This window comes from Diadema antillarum, unplaced genomic scaffold, assembly GCF_040938485.1.
Source record: "Diadema antillarum isolate AM-2024a unplaced genomic scaffold, OU_Dant_1.0 seq00000113_RagTag, whole genome shotgun sequence".
Taxonomy (NCBI): Eukaryota; Metazoa; Echinodermata; class Echinoidea; order Diadematoida; family Diadematidae; genus Diadema; species Diadema antillarum.
The window spans coordinates 498,472-523,433 of record NW_027271197.1 but is presented as its reverse complement, the minus strand read 5'-3'; the positions used below and the strand labels follow the sequence as shown (position 1 = coordinate 523,433).

The 24,962-nt window shown below is 39.0% G+C and overlaps 1 protein-coding gene across 1 annotated transcript; it reads left to right on the top strand.

Annotated features, from left to right (window-relative positions):
• The first annotated feature begins 366 nt into the window (after positions 1 to 366).
• LOC139727059 (uncharacterized) lies at positions 367 to 18,100 on the top strand. The gene is made up of 11 exons (XM_071638039.1): positions 367 to 829; positions 4,116 to 4,351; positions 4,825 to 5,094; positions 7,647 to 7,877; positions 9,928 to 10,082; positions 10,760 to 10,989; positions 11,225 to 11,286; positions 12,330 to 12,575; positions 14,957 to 15,107; positions 15,816 to 15,955; positions 16,502 to 18,100. Exons 1-11 carry the CDS (start codon positions 733 to 735, stop codon positions 16,727 to 16,729), a joined length of 2,046 nt encoding a protein of 681 aa, XP_071494140.1. The 5' UTR covers positions 367 to 732; the 3' UTR covers positions 16,730 to 18,100.
• Positions 18,101 to 24,962: the final 6,862 nt, after the last annotated feature.

Genomic DNA, 24,962 nt, shown 5'->3' with positions numbered 1-24,962 from the left:
AGAGTTCATTGTATATCTATTGTTGTGTTAAAATGATTTGCTTCAGAATGGTCTCATATTCAAGTAATGTGCAGTTTAATGCTTCCAGGTTAGCGTCCCTGGTCAGTGACGGAGCATTAATCTGCACATTACTTGAATATGAGACCGTTCTGAAGCAAATCATTTTCACACAACAATAGATATACAATGAACTCTTGAATGAATCCCATAAGGATTGGAACAATCATCCCCAGCATTCCCACTGATTCCCACTGATCAGTTACTAGCCTTCCCCTTTAACGTTGAATAATCGGGATTACTTTGTATATACTTCTTGTTTGTGGAGTGGGGCGCTCTTTGGGTTATGCATTGTGTATGTGCGTTTGGAAATCTATTATTCGAGCGTCCACCTCTCACTCGTCTCTTGGTGTTCACTCTTCTCTTGTCAAACAGCTTCTTATCGCGTAGGGATTTCGTTTTGCGGACCGACCATTTCATTCTAATCAAGCAGATTACCTCCATCCGTTTTCCCCCAAAATTTACACGCGGTACACTATAAAACAAAAGGCCGGGTTCCAAGCTTTCAATTCATCCCATCGGCTAAACCAGGCCGGTTTGACGGAAGTTCACTTCGGCGCGTATTCTCCACTTTTTAGAGAGTTTACCTCCAGTTGGTATAAATCTGTATCTTTCCAGACCGATAGAAGGAAGAGATTCATTTCATCAGGAGTTAATCCGCTATTATAGAAGACAATGGCTAAAGATCCAGCGCTGGTTTCGTGTCTCTTGTTCTGCGTTCTCTTGGTGTTCCCGTGCATGCTGCTACTGAGTCTGGCACAGTCTTCCGACGGTAGGAACATTTTTGTTTTCATTTGGTACAGTTCATTCAGCAATTGTCACAGCTACTGGCACACTGTTTTGTTTGTGAGCAAATGAATCGTTTCTTGAAATAATCATGCCGATGACCTTGTCTGCGTATAGGAAGACCGAGCGCTTGAATGGAGACTCTGCTTTTTATAGGTGATTCAGAAAAAAAAGGAAGACAAAGAAATAAAAGCGGAAAGGTAATGAAATGATATACGAGTAGATACTGATAATGGATAGGAGAAGGAAGGTCATAAAGAAGGAATTACAAAGAGAGTGAGAGAGAGGGGGGGGGACGTAACTAGAAACAACAGCCACAAACATTTCAAAGTTCATTTTAACCACTATAGGTATATTATAGCCAGATCGACAATCGACGAAGCAAGGGACAAACAAAAATGAACAAATGGATTAGGCTTACAACAATGATTGTCTTGACATGTCTTATACCACACAATGTCTTTTAAAAGAACTGGTGTCAAAAGTTTATTAGTTTGTATATTTGTTTTCTACTTGCAAAGAGGTAGGATATTACATGTAGCAGAACCTTCTTTTCGCAAACGGATTTTGCAGTTCCAAATTCTTGAGACAATTATTGTACTGGTATTCAGTGAGAAACAGCATGTAACGAGATATTGTCATAGTGTATAGACCTCTGTTAACTTGTACCATTTTGCCAGCCAACATTTTATGTATGATGTTCCTAGTCTGATAGTAGGCCTACGCGTATACACGTAAGAAATAGAAATGTCCTTATAACAGCAAAGCTAACATCAAAATTAATGTAGGGATGATGGATTATATAATGTATCTTACTTCACCTAATCGCACAATGTAGTAGAGGTACCTTGCCGGACCTTCAATTCCTCACAACGATCCAACTTGGCGGTCAAACAACTAGGTCATGGGAACTCAGGACATTGGCCACTTTGATCAGGAACCGAAGTGGTCGGATTTCCGAACAGAAAGAGATAGAGGGAGGAAAAAACCCAATAGTACATTGGCAAAAACATTTGCTCAGCTTATAACTCTATCACATTATTATCGATGCTTCAGTGATAGTCAGAATGAGAGTAAAAAAAAAAATTATCAATGGTTTGAAACTAATGGGCCCCTCTCCTTCAGCAGAAAACAACAGTTGATCACCATGGACTTAACATATCTTTTGTCAGCCATTGACTTCTATATTATTAAAGTGAAATAAACCCTCGGACGATATTAATATCAAATTCCTAAGAAATATTCAGGTGAACCACTTTCTTGGACAGTATATCACCAAAACAAATATCCATATTCAAATCCTCGAATGTATTACTAGAGAGTACTTTCAAGTTTTCTGGATATTCACAGAAATTTCAATATCGCTCGTGTCCACTCACATACTTGTTCTATAACTCATAGTCTAACCGTTTGCGCGAGATATCTTCTGAGAGTATGAGAATATTGCATAAATTCTTCGGAGAGTATGAATGATAACGCCTTAGACGAAGTACAAAAAGATAGTATCGGATCCATATCATAATGCCAATAGGCTAAATTGTGGCACTATACAAATGCATTCTGTCATGTTGAAGTATACGACTGTTTAGCGATGACTGTATAGTTTTAAATGAGTTACAATTATATCCCATTAACGACCCGAAGGCATCCCACGTACTTATGTATACCATAGATTAAAAGATTAAAAAGTATTACGTTATCAATGTTTGTGGTGTCGAAGGCCTTGGGGAAGTTCAGGAGGATACTTGTTTATTAATGTGTGCGATAATCTAAACCATTTGCTGCTTTGTCAACACGTTTCAAAAGGGCATGACAGGTGGTATTTTCCCCCACCAAACTGATAACCTGTAGACTCAAAACATCTTCCAGAAAAAAATCCTTGTTCTTTTAGATAAGGTTTATCAAAAAAGATTCGACAAACGGGAAGATACATAAATGCACCCATATAATTGCTGATATCGAAACTATCTCCATTCTTAGATACAGGTATCATTGCAGCTATTTAATTTTTTAGTTCCGGATACAACCCACTTGATAACGTTGGCAAATCAAGAATATGAACCAAAGGATCCGCAATAGGATGTAAAATGTAAAAATCATTTATTTTCTTTTTACCATAATGTGTATTACTATATGACCAATGTTTTAATTAACTTGTATAAAAATATGTGTTGCAGGGCCCCCAATATACTCTGCTGAACTTTATTCTTTAAGAACGAAATGGGCTGTTCTACACGCTATTAAAAGAAAGGTTGATAAAGTTGTCAAATAAGCTTTTAAATCAATCAGACAAGTCTGTGAATACGAGTATTTCTATCTCATCGCATTATTGTAGTCCAACAATGCCTAAAATAAAACAGAACGAAACAAAAAAAAGAAAGAAATAAGCCGGAAAACGGAAGCACATCAAGCAGGAGGCGCATGACATCAACAAATGATTGTCCTTTATACATATGGCAGCACCAGAATATCATTCTACGTTTAATAGTGTTCCCATGCCTCTACGGAAACACTTCCTGCCATACACGTACAAACGTATCTCCAATGTATCACTATTCTTCCTATAGACTAAGCCTATAGCAATGACAATGACAGTGAATAATTCTACTCTTGAATGGCCCCACCTGGGGCATGGAAGTATAATTAACAAGTTAGTGCTCTACTATTCTGTGGTAAACGGTAGCAATTGTTCTATTGTAAAATTGCAATTGCAAAAATTGTATAAAGAATTATGCTTACTGTACTTATACATGCGTATCTTAAATGTATAAAACGATATCAAAGTGAAAGAGACATCAAAACCCAAACACACACACACACACACACACATCTATCAATATCTATCAATATACCTATCCATCCTATCTATATATCTATCTATCTGAGATGTCTCCACTCTGTCTTACATTAAGACCCTTTACCATATTCTTATATATCTAATCTTATGTTACGAAAGCGAGAACTCCTTTAAGAAAGCCTAGCTCAGAGAGGTCTTCACGTAATACTTTGGTAAATTTTGTTAACCGGTTTGATCTGTTCTCTGAGTAATTAAGGACTAGGTCCAGACACCAATGCACTACACCGGCGTTTCCAGTGTCCAAACATTTGTTCATGCGTTTGTTTCTTTCACTCTTTTTATTCCTGCATAAAGTGATACTTCCCTGTTGTATGGTTATGAATAAGACTTTAGATTTTCTTTGATTACTGCATTAAAAATATAAATTATCCAGACCTATGATTCATAATACATTTTAACCTCCCTCGCCTCACAGCTGCCGCAGTCGGCGGCTCGGCAGACCATGAATGCACCAGAGAGTGTGAATGGCCACCAGCACCAAAACACTGCCGGTATAACTTCAGTCTGGAGTGGTACTACTCTATGTCGAAGGCCTGCTACGGGTGTCCCTCAAACCTGACCGATTGCTCTCGACCCCAATGCATTCCCCTGAACGGTGTTCCGCGACCGATTACCGTCGTCAATAGGATGTTCCCAGGACCCGCTGTTGAGGTAATATCACGCACATGCATGTCCGGTCTATACCGAGCTTAGAATAAAAGAAAAATAAGTCAATAAGTTTAGAAAGTAAATGATACCAAATTGATGTTTGAAAAAAAAATGAATAACATTTATATAGCGCTTAATACTGATGTTTCTAAGCGCGTCAAATCGGGGAAAAACTAATAAATGCAACGTAAAAATAAGATACAACATCATGTACATATTACGATAACGATAGCAACAACAACAGCAACATAATTTAGGTTGTGTAAACAGATGAGTTTTCAACAATGTTGCATACAGACAGAAAAAGTTAAGAAGCAGGGGCAATGACAAAGTTATCAACTCACGTTAAAGGGACTGTACAGTACTGGCTGAGGTGAGGATTCAGGCTTATGATTTTTTTTTTTTGGTGAGATTTAATGAGAAACCTCTTAGCGTAGCGTACTTATCTGTGGTTTTGATCGTATTGCAATAATCAGGTATGCAAAGGAGATACCATCGAGGTGAACGTCTACAACCACATGATAAACGGTGAGGGCGCAAGCATTCACTGGCACGGTTTCCCCCAGAGGAACACGCCCTACATGGATGGGGTTTCCATGGTGACGCAGTGTCCCATAACGGAGTTCACCAGCTTCACCTACGAGATGGTCGCGGAACATCGGGGCACGCACTGGTGGCACGGGCACTCTGGAATGCATCGGGCCGATGGAGTGTTCGGCGCGCTTATTGTCAGGGAACCAGCACAGGTGACGTTTGAATTCATGACTCTGTTTGCTGTATGTATAGTGGGGTAGACGATTGTTACAATAATACATAGGTCCTTTGCCGACTGTTTGCTGTATGGACAAGTGGTGAAGTGTATTCAAAATTCCAATTCTGCCGATTGGCAAATTGGTCGTGAGATCTGCGCTGTTACTATTTGACAAACAACACTAAACCCACACCCCAAACCAGCCGATAATTAACCCCAAAATGCTAGCTCCTGCTTGATGAAAAAACAACAACAAAACAAACCCACATACCTACGTATATGTATATATATATATATATATATATATATATATGTGTGTGTGTGTGTGTGTGTCTGTGTGTGTCTGTGTATAATAAATGGGGAATATCTTTTCAACATTGTAATTACACTAATATTTTAAATTTAAAGAGTTGATGTACATTCGACAGTGGTTTGCCTAATCATTGTGAGCTGTAGGTTGTTGTCGTACGGAGCATAAAAGGACAATGACAACAAGAGACACTATATTAAGGATCAGGACACAGTTCGTTTTACTCTCTGTCAATTTTTCATATCATATATTTTGGCTATTTTATCAGACAATTTCCATCAAAGTTGAATCATTGTTATCACTTCAGTCACTTCAGTCACAATATAGCGTTTATGTCCATCCCTGGCACGTTTCAAAGCCTGCAGACTTCGTGGCGTGCTGTAAACTAGCTATTGACCACGTCATTAACCATTATAGCATCTCATTTTTCCAATCAGAGCGTCTGTCACGTCTGCACAGATTGAGGAATAGCATATCTGCTTCTAATAGCTCGGTCTTGGACATGTATGCTCCTATATATTAGGGTTCATTTCTGGCGAGCAAGATGGCCATGACGACTGCTCCACGACGTCTGCCTCAAGGAAATCCCTTGCTGCAGCGGCCTTGTGCGCTTTAGAGTTGCCGTCCGTCATTGGAAATTGTGTTTGTATATACACTCGTCTTGTATGCAGAAGGCAGTGGTACTCGAAGATATCCATGTATACACAACGGTGTTGACGTTTCATTCCGGAACCACCAGTGCCGCTTTTCCCCCTCCCTAATCACTAATGGATGCCGGCCCATAATTATCACTGAGTAGGCCTACCTACCACCTTAGGTCGTCTCGTTGATTCAGTCGCCAATAAAGGTTCTTCCCGAGTAATCAACGAACTCGTTGTCTTCCATCTGTGCTTTCAAGGCTTTAGTGACTCTCGTCCTTGATGACAACATGTCGCCATCCCGGTTCAGGATGACGCATTCCGTACTCCCTAGCCCAGGAAAAACGAGCAACTCTATGGCTAACACCTTGCCTGAAAGAACACAGTGGCCAACAGTGTGTTCAAAACTTGTTCACATAGTCGACTATGTAAAAACACTTGAATTTAACAGTGTGAAGATGATTTTACACCACTGTGAAGTTTTTTTTCCTTTTACAGAGAGTTCACATTCCATAAAGTTCACATAGTAATGTTCTCTTTCACTCTGTGAATTGATGATTCTCAATGTGTTCACAGAAAACGTCGGATTTAACAGTGTGGAGAGATTTCACACTGTGTTCACAATGTGTTCACATTGTGTTTCACACTGTGAAAAGCGGTGTTCTTTCCAGGAGGGCAACCAGGAGTGGACATTGTTTAGTCAATCGTCGTGCTCGGTAACCATGTTTGAGCAAGCTCCGATTAACTGTTTACCGCCACTCCAATGATGTCTCCTCCACGCGCGACGAAGATGATTCGACAGCATTTTCTGGTTTCTTCTGCAGAGATTCAATGGTTGGCAATCATTCCATCTATTGATTGAGATTGGATGTCCTGAAGATTTCCGTGGTCGCATGTTCCATGCCTCACCTTTGCGTTTCAGGATCTTACAGACTTTACACTTTGTTTTCTCGACGACATCCTCGATACCATTCTGTTTGTAGCCGTCCTGTCGCAGTGCTGTCGCAGTGATGTCGCTCTCTAATGTATTCCTACATGAAGTTCCGTTGGACCAGGCATAGCATAGGCGATATCTGCACCAATTTGAATTGCTAACAGTTAAGAGAGCTCGAAAACTGTTTTGGTTTAGAATCCTGCAAGTGATTTATCCGTCATTAAAGGGTTCATTAACTCGTAGTTTATAATTAAAAAAAAAAAAAACTATCACGTCATACATATTTCTTTTACGTTATTGTATGACCTGTGTAATGGGGAAACGTTCTGTACCCACTTAAAATTGTATATTATACACTTTTGTTTATCTGTAGACTGTCAAATACCAAAAGGATCTGTGGAAACAAGTTCAAGAAATTGTAAGCTTGGCTTCACAGCGGATCCTTCTGAACGTTGGTTTATCATTTTTTATTTTGTATATCTTTATTCTCTCACGATGATTTCTTTACCTCTCTTGTGCTAAGTAGCTATGGTAAATGATGAATCAATTTGTACATTAATATCAAGTGATTTGTTGATTTGTACAATGCAGAAATAATGAATGAAATGAAATGACCAACGGAGTATAGATATATTGCGTCATTGATTTTGTGTTCATGTGTTCAGGCTGATCCGCACAGTGATCTGTTCGACCATGACTTACCTGAACACGTACTGCTCGTCCATGACTGGCTGGATTCGCCGACTTTGGACAAATTCGCCGCTCATCACTTCGACAACGGCAGCAACAAACCGGAATCGGTGTTGATCAACGGCAAAGGTCGTCGCGCCGCCTTCTTCGACGACGAGACGAATACCACGTTGTTCACGGCTAGGGAAATATTCCACGTCAGACAGGTAGGCTCATATCTTAGGATATAGCAACGGATTTCCCATCGAATTTCAAGTCTATGCCGAACATATGCGTAAACTTGTCATTCAAATTAAATGATTCCATTTTGTGTGTGTGTGTGTCTATCAGTCATTCAATTCAATATAAACAGCAAGCAATTTTATTTTTGCGCGATCAAAGGTGTAATGAATACAATGACGTCAGAGAGCACCCAATTTCGTTTTTTTTTTTTATTAAAGCTCTTAACGGGTAGACAGTTTACTTAATGTGCGGTGGAACTTGACATTTCTGCAATCAAATTACGAGGTCCCGACTCGTGAACTTGATTCGGGCTTTCAAATTTTGTTTTCTAAAAGGTGTCGAGTTTGTTTTTATTACCTTATTCATTCCAATTTTAATCACTCTGTACTTTTGGTGATGTCGTTTTGATGACCATATTATCAGCAATACTCTGGCCTCAGTCCAGTCAAGATTGTCCATCCGTTATCCAGAGACCTCAGGAAAATTTCATGAGGTAATAACCAGGCGCTAGAGGAGGTTTACGCTTTATACAAATCAGGTTTCGTTGTTGTTGTTGTTGTTGTTTTCATTTTCCGCTGTAATAGCCTGAATTTTCCCAGTTGCCTCCAAATTTCACAAAAGTTACTCCCCACATACTAGGTCTCACGATTGTTAATCCCAATAGTTGTGATCATTCTGCGCAAAGAAGTAATTGCAATTCAAAAATAATCATGCGTGTTCAAAATGGTTAAAAGAAAACCTGAATCACACTGTCAAACTTGCAACTTCGTTATAAGCAGATCAAGTTCCTTTCAGAGCCACAAGTCTCTGCTTTACAAGGAAGTCCTGCTTCAATATACATCACAAAGTGTACACAAAAAAGAAAACTATAATAGATATGATTTTGTTTATAAACAATCAGTTTGAAAGAGAATTAAAACATTAACAAACAAGCAGACACAAAGCAAGCAATGACGAAATATCTAACTTCACAGCTAGCAAAATGGGTATGCATTAAGATATATCAAAGCAGAGACTGGTGTTGTTCTACACGCTTCAGTCTGCAATGAAAAGGCACAGCATGCCCTGCAGCATTGAGAAGACACAAGTATTTCTTTATGATATATTCAGTTCTCTATTTAGAGTATGTGTATTTGGCAAGAAATGGTAAACTTATCTTTCAGACATTAGATCATGAGGTGGAGTAGCGTCATCCGAAGTCTATGATTATACAGAGCTTGTTGATATGTGATCATTTGTACCCATTCCCGCACTGCGATAATGATTGTTACATAAAAACACTATCCCACGAATGTTATAATGTTCGAATAGGATGACAGACCGACGTAATGTGTCCTCAGTAAATAATGTTAGGTGCATGAACAAATTTGATTACCCCTTCAGAGAATCGGTGATCTTTAGAATGTTTGCAATGTACAAAGTCTCTCTCGAGGATTTGGAGTTTACCGAATAAACGGCGGTTTAATTGGGGATACCGTCTATTCTGTTAAACGTGTTTGCACTTCCGTATACCATCTGTTTAGTCATTCTTAGGAACCTGGATAAACAAACTCTTTATTCACAATCTTTGTGCGCATGTATCTGCTGTTCAAGCATGTTGTACTACAGCTGCTCATATCAGCACTCATGTATAGCAGTACGAAAGCCAACATATCAACAGATCGACGTAATCATGCAAATAGACAGGACTGCTCCATGTGGCAATGGTCATCAAACGTTATGAAGTGGGAAGCTTCTTGCGATGGAAAACAATGATTATGACATTTTAGTATGAACTCGTCTGCGACATTTCGGGTAATAATTATCTGTATACAATAAGCTTTATCATCACCAATATCTGTACATTTCTTAGCTATCTTTCGAGTAGAGTGAATGTGGTATGGTGCCTAAAAAAAACCTAAAAGAAAAAATGCAAAAATAAAGACAATAGAAACATTGAGTGGAGACATGAATGAAAAGTCGACCATGAATGTTCTAGAGGGTCCCACGATGTTAGATAACCACATGGGTTGCTCGATCTACCTATCTTGGCAGGGTCATCGCTACCGCTTCCGGGTCATCAGCAATGCAATCACCAACGCTGCCCTCAAGATCAGCGTCGACGGTCACAACCTAACTCTCATTGCCAGCGATGGGGGAGACATCCACCCCGTTCCCGTTGACGCTTTTGTTATCTACGGCGGTGAAAGGTTAGCCCATGGTAGCTCCAAGGCTAGTCTTGTAATCAGACAACTATCAGTAGTCAAGTGTCTTACAGCAAGATAAACTATGAATATCTGTGATCAGGTTGTGACGGGTACTTAATGATTGCTTGCTTACAGTACATACAACTTTTATCATTATGTTTTAACCCTTTGTTTGCTGTGTAGTGCCGATTGGTAGGCCCGACAGAAAACCCCACAGCGTTGTACATACTGTCCAAAGTTATGGCACAGAAGGCATTCAAGGAAAAAAATCACATATTATAAACTATATACTTGACATAACTTTGTAAGCGTTGAAGGGGAACCCGGCCCGTGGGAAGTTTGAAATCGAATGAACAGATATTGCACGTGTGAGGCACTACTGGCCAATGTAATAATGCCATGAATATAATTATTATTACACTAAGATGACCATCAGTATCGCAATAACACACGGAAATTCATGTTGTTGGTATTCTCCTCATCCATGAAGCCAATGTAGAACACATTCTGGATACTGGAAACTATTTTTCTACACACCGAACAGTCTGCAAACAAACAACTCTCAACTAGCTGAGATGAGACAAGTGAAACAAAAAAGAGCTGCAAAACATTTTACAGATTGTAGTTGCAATTCATGTCATTAAACGTCATGGAATTTCTGATTGATTTATGGTATATAGGTTTGACTTCGTCCTCGATGCGAACGAAGTTCCGGGAAATTACTGGCTGCGAGTCAAGGGCTTAGCGGACGCCAAGTTCGTCCAGGAATTGGCAGTAATCCGATACGAGGGCGCCCCCAATGAAGACCCAAGAGAGCCAGAGGATTTCGACAGAGACGGCATCATATTGCAGAATCTAAACGAACCCGCGTCGGAAACTGTCTACACTATAGATGAAATGGTGTCAATAGGTTGGTTGGTTCATATGCATGCTTCTTTGTTTGATAATTTGTCTGCAAAATTATGAGTTGTTTGTTGTGTTCGTTTGTTTTTAATTGGTGCTAACTGCAAGTTAAAACCCATCTGAGTGCTATCTGATAAAAAGTATCACAACCCTTCGTAAAAAAAAAAAACAAACGCTCATGATCTTCTCTATCTCTGTCTTTATTCTCCCATCTTTCTCTTTCTTCTCCTTATTGACTTCAGATAACGAAGTTATACCACAGGAAAACAAGGTCACGCATTACATCGCATTTGACTTTTATAAGGTAAGTCCCCCTGTTAAACCAAAACTTGTTAAGAAAATCGACCAAACAAATGTGTATGTTCTCGTGGTATATACAATATTGATTCATGTCAATGCATGAAGGCGTCGCCAATACCGTCCCATCAGTAAGATCAAGAAATTCACAGATGCGTGTATGCGTGTTTATTTGGAGTGGTTTTGCTCCCGACACACAAACACGAATAAATCTGTGATGGCATAATTATTCATCGATGGTAAAAAATAATAAAGGTGTATTTTTCAATTTTCGTTAATCTGTAGCAAGATCTCTCCTCCACAAACGGAAAGTTCGGGTGGCGTTACGTAACAGATGTGCTCTGCTCCGCTTTCGAATAGCCAGATGTTCCTTTTGGCATGAAACTACCTAACCGCATTATTGTATCGTAATTGTCTTTGCAAACTTCAGAAATTATATTCTTAAATGTTGTCGATAGACCAGTAATTACTAACATATAATTCAAAAATAATATGTGTGTTTCGTCCTTTCTGACGTATAGTAATAAGCTATTCTATTAAAGTTTGCAGGTTTTTAAGAAAGAAGAAGAATTAAGAAGACCCAATGTTCAGAAGGGCATATCGCATCAAATATTTAATATGTTCATCAACCGGTCTACTCAAGAGAGGTCTCTTCACTATTGTTATCTAGATTTTCATTTGATGTATGACAGGTTTAGAGTGGACTTTAGAACACTACTCTTCTCCCTCGTATTTATTCATCTCCCTAAGTTAATCTCTTGAATAGGTCACGTACAATACGCATCATCTTTAAAGATATTATGTGGCTCTGATGGGTTTGTACATGACTATTTAAGTCACGGAACAGTTTTCACTCGCAATTTGCCTGTTGCATATGACTTATTCGTAAAATAAAGAAAAAACCACCGCAACTTTAAATATCTGTTTTATATCTGTCCTGTTTTTTAAACTATACAAAGCACTCATGATTTACTGATTCTCGGTTAGACCATTTCTTTATCGCTCTAATGGAAACTGTTTGATTTTTTTTTTTCGTCCTCTACTTTGCAGGTCAACAATTACAACTTCCACGACCCGATTCTGTATCCCATCGAGGACATTTCATCGACGCACCATCTCTATTCACCCCAGCTGAACCACGTGTCGTTCAAGTTCGCTCCGGCCCCGCCCCTCACACAGTCGGCTGACATCCCTGCTGAAGATCTGTGTGAGGCGAGCGATGTGCTGAACATGGCCGAGAGGTGCACAGAGGAGTACTGTGAGTGTACCCATGTCATCACAGTCCAGCTCGGTCAGGTACGGAGCGTTCGTTATACTGATTTCGGCTGCCATCCATAATTATGCTATGATATTGCTTTCACCTTCATACGCACTGAAACGATGGAGCTCCCCTTTAAAGGCTATAATCATGATCATAACATAAGTGGTGAGGATTTGCGCAAATATTGTAGTAATAAATGAGGGCGTCAAGATGTGTAATCAGGGATATTGTCCACATTCAACATAATTATTTGAACAGTCATGTATACCTCCATCTTGGACTGTGGCCGCAAACGACGGGTCTGGACGGCTTATCTCGATGACAGTGATTTGCTATTGACACAGGTTGACAGTCAATTCTTTATTGCAGGTAAGAAGGCTGTTTTGACTGTAAACACAATTATGAATTAAGAGAGATGAATGTGCGCATATAAATAGAATCCTGCAACTAGTGATGGCCTTAGACCAATAACCTTCTACATAATATGGCGCAGTTTCAACGTCTAAGTTCACACAAGGTATGGCAAGACACCCCCCCCCCCCCACTGTGCATGTGGGTGCTGTTCGTTATTCCCAAGATTCGTTATTCCGAAACACATAAATTCCCTATACCTAGAGGTTCGTTTATCCGAAAATGAAAAAGGGTTCGTTAATCCGAACATTTTGTGGCGTTATTCCGAAGGTTCGTTATTCCTAAGGTTCGATCGTTAATCTGAAAATGAAATAGGGTTCGTTATTCCGAAGGTTCGTTGATCCGAAAATGAAATAGGGTCCGTAACGGACCTTCAAAATAACGAGCTTTGTTTCATTTTCGGATTAACGAGACTTCAGAATAACGAACCTTATTTCATTTTCGGATGAATGAACCTTCGGAATAACAAACCATATTACATTTTCTGATTAACGAACCTTCGGAATAACGAAATTTCGGAATAACAAACCTTCGGACTAAAGAACCTTCGGAATAACAAACTGTAACCGTGCATGTCGTGTCTGTCTGTCTTTTTGTCTTTTTTCTTGACTCTTAACTGCCTGTCTGTTTGTGTGTGTCTGTGTGTGTGTGTGTGTGTGTTGTTGTGTTTTGAGTAGAGAGCAGGTAAGGTGGTGAGGATTTCGGAAAGGATGTTTGATTGTCTTGTGGTCGGTCTGTTTGTTCTAAAGGAGGGGGCGCTGTGGCATAAAGTGTGGATAAGACTCCTGACTTCCAGTTGGATGACGCGAGTTCGATTCCTGCCCAGTACTTACGTCCTTGGACAAGATGTTTTTACCCACCATGTCCCTCTCGGCCAGTTGTATAAACGGGCACCTGGCAACACTGGGGTAATAATAATGGGAGGGCACTCTGGTAGAACAGTGGTAATACTGAAGAGGCTAATAAGACCTGATCATTGATAATAATGTAAAAGAAGTTGTTGCTGAAAATTTCGAAATGAGGTCATACTTTTTTTCTGTCTGCGTCAAAAGAAACATGAGATACTTGAACTAAAACATCTCAAGTTTATGGACTTTCCTATAACAATCGTTATGCCAGTTGACATTTACGTTTTTACTCAGCTACATCGGCTGTTTCCTGGGGTTACAACCCACTCTTCGATCCACTTGAAAAGTTGATGAGGGTATAGCGACATGGGCTGTACATAGTCCACATAATAATGTTGACATGGCGCAACGCGTTCAGTTTAGTAACCTTAAACCTCATTTGTCTTTGCCGGATCCGTATGTAGAAGGAGGGACAAGCCAGGGACAGTGGCCGAATCAGGAGACGAATCATTGTTACTAATCGGTTTTATTCGAACGTTCGGAACATGGCAGATGTGTGTAGTGTAGATGGGTACATTCAACAGCGCCCTCTAAAATCCTGCATCCGTTTCCCTTAAAGGCACTCAATCGTGGAGAGTGGTTTGTGCGGCACGGAGACGAACGCAGCACGCTGCCTCCCACATTCTGTATCAAAAATGTAGTGACCCCCGAATGAGAAAAGCGCTGGCTCAATGGGTCAGCGAACAACACGCTAGACTACAAGAGCTCTGTGCTACAAATCTCCTAATCCAAAATGGCTGTCCGAGCGAGCCACGAGAGCTTCCGAATGGACGCACACTCTCAGTGCGCATGCGCATGAAGAGAGGCCGAAAGAGCCACGCGTCTTCTGGCCTCTCTCCTCCAATCACCGCAGCTCGCGGTGACAATGTTTGTGTATGATGCGTACACACACACGCACACACACACACACACGTGTCTCAGTGACAGCATTGTCCCACACGTTTATGGATATAGCACCGAGTCTGGCATTGCGCAATTGCATGCACAAACTTCGGTCGTTCGGAGTTTACGTACCATAAGGGATGACGATCGGCTGCCTTTAAACAATGACATGACTGATATTTCGATGTTTAATGTCTTTTTTTTTAAACCTACAGACAGTGGAGCTGATTCTCATCGATGAGGGCGTTACGTTTGATGCCAGTCACCCGTTCCATATGCACGGCTATTCCTTCCATGTCGTTGGCCAGGACAGATTGAACGGCACTGGCATCAGTATTGAGGAGGTCATTGAGCTTGACAAAGCAGGTGATCATACAATTCAATTTAATCAGAACGTCAATGTTTGGGATACTATCAAGAAATGCATAAGCAAACCGAACCAGCAAACCAGAATAAGACACATAAAGTCTCACAGATGGATAAAAGTATACACACATTTATCATGATAGCTGTCATTCTAATTACTAATCATGGCCGTGCTTACAAATGTGGTGAAGGCATCTCTCCGGGTCTCCGTCCGCCCCACATATCCTTGTCGCGATTTAAGAAAATATTTAAATGAATGATTGTAAATAGTGATAATACTTATTTGACGCATGAAGTCAAGGACTGCTTGAGAAGTAAAGGCATCCCAGTCATCTGCGCCGCCGTCGAATTCTGAAGTCTCTTATCTGACCCGTTATTATACGTGTTTTTATCACACACAAACACACGCACACACACACACTCACACTCACACACACACACACACACACACACACACTCACACACACACACACACACACACACACACACACACACACACACACACACAAATGAACGGTAACCATTAGCTGAACAGTAAAAACTTAACATTGCAGCCTGACCTTGATTTCTATTTCCGAATTCAAACGATGCTCAGCGAGAATCATAAAAGCAGCTGTACATACCATAGACATTTTCATCAGGCAGTTTTATTCCGGCAATCTGTGATTTGTTATTTGTATGATGTATCAAAACATTATCATCCTTTAGGTCTGATAGTAAGAAATTTGGACCGCCCTCCCATCAAAGACACCGTCATCGTTCCAGACGGTGGTTACACCATCGTCCAGTTCGTAGCAGACAACCCAGGCTGGTGGTTCTTCCACTGTCATCTCGAGTTTCATGTGGCAGTGAGTATATCATTATTGTAGTATTTCGAAAAAGGCAGTTTTTTGCTTGATCCTTAAAATAATTCACGTATATTGACATACTTTTTTTATTAAACCACCGGTTGGTGTAACATTGACAATGGAAAGAACTGTGATTATTGCAATGACAGTATCATAATATCATGTATAATGGACTATTATGATAGAGGAGTAAAGATGATTTTCATGACCCCATAAAGTTTATACCAAAGCATGATAGTGGTATTGGGAATTTTACGTGGGCCATTATTGCAATGATTGTTGTTATTGCTTACATTGTGATTATCAACATTTATATAATATCTTATAATATACAAATTGCATATGTTCTCTTTTTCATTGTGACTATGGGATGATTCTAATGGAAATTATATATTCTAATGATGAAAACAACATTTCGACGATGCACAATTCTTGACAATGGTAAATCTGCGGCATGAACAAAGTCGGCTCCTCGTGTGTTAATTGAAGTGAAGTGCGATGACTTTGTGATCTTCTGACTCTGATATTATTCGCTTTCACTCACAGATCGGAATGGGGCTGTTGGTCCACGTGGGAACAGACGCCGATCTTCCTCCCGCTCCCGACAACTTCCCGCGCTGTGGGAATTGGCCTTTCGCCCCATCGTTCTCGACCGAGCAGCCCGCGACAAGCCCGACAGGAAACGGCGCGCACGCAACCCTCTCGCCCTTCGCAGCTGTCTGCGCCGTTTGTGTGTGGCTGTTTTCAACATGGCTACATGGAATGTCCCGATGATTATCAATGGCGACAAAGAAACGAACTCTTAGCAACTTCTTTGAAGACATAACTATTCAGACTAATATTTCTCAATTGAGCCTCGATTCTTCAATTGACTGTTACCTCAATCTATATTCCGTGTTTGTGTAATTTATTCCGATGAAGTCAGGGTGTTGACATCTAGGCCTAGTTGTCTTTGTCAGTATGAGCAGCTGCCTTTATTTTCGTAATTCCCTGTTGATGTTATCATTTATATGTAGAAAGCAATGCAGCTTGAATTATGAAAACTGAGTACCTTTATGAATGTTTCTTTAACATTTCTTTTCTTCAGTGCATAATGCTAACTTAGAATACCAGGCTGTCTATGTTCAAACATGAATGAAATTACATTACATAGTATAATGTGTGTGAATACATGAATACCGAATCGAAACAATGCATAATTGTTATATAAGGTAGGCCAGTTTCTGTTTCCTTTTCATAAGGGATGCCAAACAATCAGAATGGAGAAAGTGGTTAAATTCATGGTGTACCAAAAAGAAAAACAAAAGTATGAACTGGTAAACTTTGGAGAGTATGGCAAATCAGCAACTCTATGTGACGGAGGTGTTGAGCAGTTCTCCATTTGTTTTGTGCACAAGGTATCATATGAAGACCTGAATATAAGGACGACCCAAGTCCAATTTTTGGCCAAATTCAGTTTGACATGGGAAATTGTGGCTTATGCATGGACTCATCTTGTGTACAAATGATAACTCCTAATTACCCCCGGAAGTGCTTGAAATGAATGAGTTAAATCTTATATTAATGTAAGAATGAAGGACTTGGGTCATTCTTACATTCATATTATAGCGCCCTCTCTCATCCTTCTCTCATCTCTATAGCAGAATATCATGTATATGAATCAAAGAACGACCCAAGTCCACCACACAAAATGGCCTCTCCACAATTAATGTAAATGTTAATTGTCATAACAATATATATTCTAATTTGTATATACAATGTTGCCTTCCCATCACAGCTAAATAGAATATTATTGGACAAATAAAAAAGATATGAAGTTTTTTTAGTTTACTCGAAATGGTCTTCCATGGACTTGGGTCGTTCTTATATTCATATACTCCATTAATATCCATATTTTGGAAATATTTTGGATGCGTATATGTTTTACGGGCAGTGTAAGTTATTCTAATAATGAAAAAAGTTTCCCTTTGTGATGTGTTGTATTTCATTAGACAGTGTCACGGCCCAGCTGGAGGGGAAAAAATTGTCACAACAGAATGATTTAAAGGGGAAGGCTAGTAACTGAACAGCGGGAATCAGTGGGAATGCTGGAGGGTGATTGCTTCAATCCTTGTGGGATTCATTTAGGAGTACATCATATATCTATTGTTGTGTGAATTTTTTTTTGCTTCAGAATGGTCTCATATTCAAGTAATGTGCAGTTTAATGTTTCCAGGTTAGCGTCCCTGGTCAGTGACGGTGCATTAATCTGCACATTACTTGAATATGAGACCGTTCTGAAGCAAATACTTTTCACACAACAGTAGATATGTAATGTACTCTTAAATGAATCCCACAAAGATTGGAACAATCATCCCTCAGTATTCCTACTGATTCCCACTGATCGGTTACTAGCCATCCCCTTTAAAATTTAAATCAGAGGAGATGTATATTTTCAAACAAACTTTGTCACAAAAAGAAACTTATGTAATAAACAGTAAATTTTCTTTGATAAGATTTACGATTTTCTGCCGGCTTGTAAAGATAACAAAAATTGTAAGGCCAGTAATTACGATAGTTATTTTCTAACGCTTACTAACCTCAATGGGAATATTTTACTATTGAGTAATAACGCTCGTAACCATGGTAACACTGTATTGAGTTATAATCTGCTAACAGCAACTTGTGTGTGTGTGTGTGTGTGTGTGTGTGTGTGTGTGTGCGTGTGTGTGTATGGAGAGAGAGAGAGGGGGGAGGGATCTGGGGACGGTTGCGAGTACGATCACTCAAGCTTGAGTTAAGAGTTTTCGAATTTAATCACTACGTTAGAAACGGAAACGTGAAAGCTGGGGCCCCTTGTCAAATCAGGGTCATCACCCGTGACCGACCCCACGAGTCACACCGCCCACTAGTTCGACATTAAGGCAAACAAGGCCCACGAGTTCGACTCTCTAGGCAAACAAGGTCAACGAGTTTAACACTCAGAAAAAAAAAAGAAAGGCCACGAGTTCGTCACTAGGTAAAAACGACCTACTAGTTCCACGCTACATCACGGGGATTAATGAATAGGTCGCTTGGGCCTTGTTGCTGGGTGTCGAGCTCGTGGGCCATAATTGTCTGATTAATGGGCTGTGATGACTCGTGGAACTCGTGGGCTGCATGACTGGTGGACTGTATAACTTGTGGGCTGTATGATTCGTGGGTGTGGAACTCGGGACGTGCCGCCGTCATATCATGTTCAACATTGCAATTAGATTTTAATATTATTTAATGTTCAAGATTATCTATATTGGGTGAAAGATATGAAAATAGAACACATGAAGATTGGCCATTGAACTGGTACTTTCTTATGTACTCAAAGTGGACATTTAAGGCAATCCTAAAAAGTGATTATAAAATACTCAGTGCTCAGAAAATCTGTTGCCGTAACCACTGAGACAAAATTTTGACTGTCACTTAGTGAATTGTGTACACGCTAGGATACACTAAATTTTCCTCACAACTTTTGTGTTACCGATTTATATATAGAATAAACGTCACGAGAACATAAGAGCAATCGAAGCTCGCACGAAGAGTAGGCCGCCATCTTGCGTCGGGAGAAAGAAGTGACAGAAATTCACAAAATTAGATCTCTGCTCTTGTCAGACAGATCATGCAATCCATTAAAATGATATCATCAATCAAATTCATTATGAAATTTTGAAGTGAAAAAAAAAATCGTTGAAGACTAATTATTGTAGTCCCGAGTATACTCGGGCAGGAAAGTGTCTATAGGGAGCTGAGGCACCTGTTTCGCTTTTGTCTCGTCCTACCAGTATGTCTGATGTTCTTTTTAGAACTTCCGAATCCAGGTAAAGGTAAGTGTATTCTGTACTTCTGTCACTCTCTATTATGGTTGACAACAGGGTGAAAAAGAAAGTTTAGAAAACCACAGAAAAGGAAAGGAAAGAACAGCATGTGTGTAACAATGAATTTAGCAGCGAAAATCATTACAATAAAAAGAAGCAAAAGCACTCTTAATATACCGTGATTGTGAAGGCATCATAAAGGTTCACAATCATAGGAATATATGTTTATGTATGTGCATATGTATATATATATATATATATATATATATATATATATATATATATATACATGCTTTACCATTATCTTCTTTAGGGTTTATTAGAAAATTAATAATTTTTTCGTAATTTTGATTTCTAAAGCCCTGAAGAAGACCCGTCAAACGGTTGAAAGCTCGGCACTGACGTTAAAGACATTCGAAGGTTACGAAAGTTTTAGTTCCGCTATGGCTCCTTCTTCCTGTCACAATTATTATTTTTGTTATTATTATTGTCATTATTATCATTGTTATTATTATTATTATTATTATTATTATTATTATTATCATTATTACTATTAATATCATCATCATCGTCATTATTATCATCATTTGTACATTATGTATGACTCATGCATGCATGTATGTATATGATATGATTGTATAATACATGTATGTATAACTTCTTGTTCGATTTATGAGAAAACCTTTTGACATGCTGACATTCCTCTGACGACTAGTAATCAAAATTTGGACAAAATTAAAAAGAAATGGAAGCTGTTAAACCAGCAAAAGAGCATGATTATATAATTGTTCATTCATTTCATTTCATTTTATTTCATTTCCGATAAAAGTATACAATACAATATGACATTTGCACATACAAAAATATACAAAAATATACAAAAAAAAATCTATATAGTCAAGACATAAATGAATCATTGATAACCATCCTCAAAGTACGTATATATCCATATCATATCTATAGACATTATTGTTCGGTTTACAGATAGGTTTACATTACAAAAGTGATAAGATTGTCCTCATCATTTTGATTAGATTCTCATAGGCCATAGGGTGAAGCTGAAAAAGAGGCTTAGAAAATGGGTTTCGTTCCAGCAACACTGGCACTACTTTCTGAATGCGGAAATGTGATGTTTTGTACATCCTAAATATACTGTAAAAAGTTCTCCTCGAAATATCCTGTAGTTTTTGCGAAAATCCATATTTTATAAACTGCGACCAGCAGCCCAATACACATATCGTAATGGGGCTGCGGATTGTAGCATTTAGGATCATGACAGAATAGTATCGCGGACAAATGTCAACCTTAAATCGGACAAAAATTCTTCAATTTGAAGACTTACAAGTAAGGTTGAAGTATTGACAACAGGGTTCGTGCAAGGTTTGGTTCTACAAATAGTCATTTTCTGTTCGAATTGATGACTTAATATGACTAGGTCGAGAGGAATCTGGGAGAGCTACGCTGAATTGACGGTCAGCGCAGGCGCACACATCACTGCGCACAAATTTCGTATCCATTGACTGGATATAGATATCTGTGTGTGCATGCGCTGGCCGTCAATTCAGTGTAGCTCTCCCAGTTTCCTCTCGACCGAGTCACATTTAGCCATCAATTTGAACAGAAAGGAACTATTTGCAGAAGCAAACCTTGCACGAACTCTGTTATCAATACTTCAAATTTATTAATAAGTCTTCAAATTGAAGATTTTTTTCCCGATTTTAAGTTGATATTTGTCCGCGATAAAACATCCGTCATGATCCTGTATGCTACAGTTCACAGCCCCATGACGCTATGCGTATGGGGCTGCTGGCCGCAGTTATGCGTATGGGGCTGCTAGCCGCAGTATAGTTCCCATAGTGTTTCTAAGCTGAAATACATATGCACATTTGTAAAGCACTGCTTTTAGCCATATAGCTAGAAAAAAAAAGTGAAGTTTTGGTTTAATAGTTGCATTATATCTCATGTTTCAGCTTTTCCTGATGCTGGCTATGCAAAGGAGGACAAGAGCAAAGTGGTTCGAGACCATATGAGAGAGAGCACTGACTGACCGTCAGAGGTCAAGGCAAATGCCTTATATTCTGTTCAAAGACATGTTATTAATCAAATGACTAATCATTCAAGGCAAAAAAAAAAGAAAAAATTCAGTGTGTTTGTTTGTGTGTGTGTCCCCGTGCATGTGGGAGAATCTTATTGTACACACACACACACACACCCTCACATGCACACACACATACGCACACACACAGTTATGAAGATTCAATATACCCAAGTGTATTAAAATATTCTACATGCCTATGTCATTTATCACATCAGCATCATAAAAAAGATTATCATAAACATGAACACACACAATGATATAATACATGTATTGATCAGTGCATTACACATACACAGGTGCATAAAAACGCTGGCATATTATATACACTCACACGCACACATACAAACTCATTTACACACATGAGACATTACTACTAAACAGATCATAATTGTTTATCAGTAAACATGTTTTTCTTTTCTTCTTCTTCTTCTTCTTCTTAAGAAGCTTTAATATACTTAGATCACATAGCAATCACGTTGTTCATGAAATATTATACAGTACTTTAGAAAATTTAATCTTCATAAAATTTCCTGAAGTTTTCATTGCTATCATTAGGTTATAACATGGTGGGACACTACCTCCTTTCATGTAAGATAGCTCAAAATGATAATCGGTCAAATTTTCTAGTTTTAATAAATTTCCTGGAACATTCCATGGTCCAAATATCCTTGAAAGGGTGTAAAAGTGTTGAAAAATGCCAATATATAAAATAAAGGCAAATTTATAGTTTACTCATTCATGAGTGAAAACTGTTGGATTCTGTATTGGAGGCAATGTGTACCTGAAAATCTTGGAGAGAATAAAACAGGTTTGGCATTAAAAATTATGATAACATTGCAATTAACTTCCAATATCAGAGGATCTGTGCAAACCTGACTCAACTTATGCACAATTTTCATTTGGCTGGTATTAGTTTTAGCAAACTGATTTTGTACTCACACCTACATTGTTCTGACCTTTCTACATGAACATTGTGTTTCAGTATTAATAATAGTTACATCCCCCCCCCCCCAGAGTGGGAGAAACAAATTTTGATCGTAGTCATTCAGTTTTATGAAAAAAACCACACTTAGGAAAACATCTTTGTTCTTAGAATAATTCAACCCTAATCAAATCATAATAGTGGGCAGAAATGTTTGCTAAAGGGCGAACAATCACATACTGAGGCAAGGAGTAAAAACATGTTGCATAAACATTGGCATTCAAAATACAGGAAGCAATCTGTATTACAAAGACATTTTATCATGCACAACTTTGGTAAGATGTCAATTCTTGAATATCAATCACATTGACCAAAGCATTGGTGCATATACAGTACATTCTGTTGTTTCTGAACTTTGCACTGAAGTTCTTTGTGTATGTGTGTGAATGTTTCAGTGGTGTATATATATTGCTCCATTTTATCAAGGACAACTTATAGTAACATGACAATGTTTTCATGCTTCAATATCAATCATATTAACCTATTTCCCTTGGCAAGTAATGAGCAGGTTGACTCTGTTGCAAATGATGCATTTTACAGGCAACACAACAGAACCTGAACAGCTTCCAGAAGAAAATCTTGATCTTGCTGTGAGCATCTTAGGGGAGGAAACAGATGCTCCTGCTGACGGACCAGGCTCCTCCTTCAGCTTTCGTTTCCTAGCGAGATTCAGGCGTTTGCTATCTATAAACCTCTTGTAGCACGTTTCATGGAATCCTATTTAATAAAATGGAGAAATGAACAGCAATGATTAGCCGTTGGATTTTGTTAGGGGGAAAAAAGGCTAAACGCTAGAGGGAGGGGTTGAACATTACACTCAATTAGACTATTGACTGCCAATATTTGAATCTTGTAATTACCAATAGGCCCTAGTACTATGCCAGGTAATCATTAACACCTCATGATCATTGTCATCATCAACTACTTCAACTTGTACTTGCAGTGCAATTACTGATTTTAAATTACATCTACAGCTTTCAGCACCTGATCACATGCAATATCAATTATCATAATTATGAATACAACTGCCTTATCATCATTAATACTAGTAATCCTTGGCCTTTCACTATCACCACCACCCACTGCTTTATAGTTTGGCACAACGTAATGGTAATCATATGTTTTAGGGAGTTTAATTGTTGAAATTATGTTATTGTCATTGTTGGTTCTTTAGACCTATTTGTATCAAATTAATAAGTTAATTTAATGAGATGCTAAATGTGTGTTTTGAGGGGAGATTCACCAATTTCGGGGTGAGAGAAACAGGATGGATTTTTAATATCAATACTCCATGGCCATGATTATGAAAATATAAATTTACATGCAGTTTAGACCTTTTTCAATCCAGTCCTGTGTGTCAAGATTTTTACAAAACAATATCACCGATCAGCTACATCAACCTAACCTGGGCTGTACATAGAACAACATGTAAAATTACATCTAAGATGTTAGGCTACATTATAACGGCGCTATGCCATGCCAAGGTGAAATTCAAGATAATTTATCTAAAATGTAAGAGACACGCTAACGGCTAAGCTACTGCATTAGCGCCCATTATAACATACACAAGCAACGTTCATAACATAGCTAACGTTAATGTACTTGTAGTCATCTAGGTCATTAACATTACGCATATTATATATGAGAGAGACTGCCCTGCAGTGTCGACTGCTACGACTGTACGCACGTAAACTAACCTGTAAATTATCCTACGTAGGTTGCAGTCAGTCCCCCTGAGCTGAGCAGCTGAATCACTTCGTTCTGGTCTGCGATTTCACGGTCTCCCCCACTCAATTTGATCCACGCTTTGGCACACAAAATAGGTTTCGTCTATCTTAGATCTGTCATAGCCGTGAAATTTTCAAACTTCATCGATGTTATGCATAATAACGCATCTTAAAAGTTTCGGCAGAGCAGACGACGTAGACGCGTCGACAGGCTCACAGGGGGCGGCCATTTTGACTCGTAAACAATAATTCTCGATTCGGATTGGATAACATACATCACATGATCGTTCGCGAATGAATATCGTACACGGCAAAGTGTACATATTCAGCTCCTCAGTGACAAAAAAGTTCACTGTTTCCCCCTAAATTACCA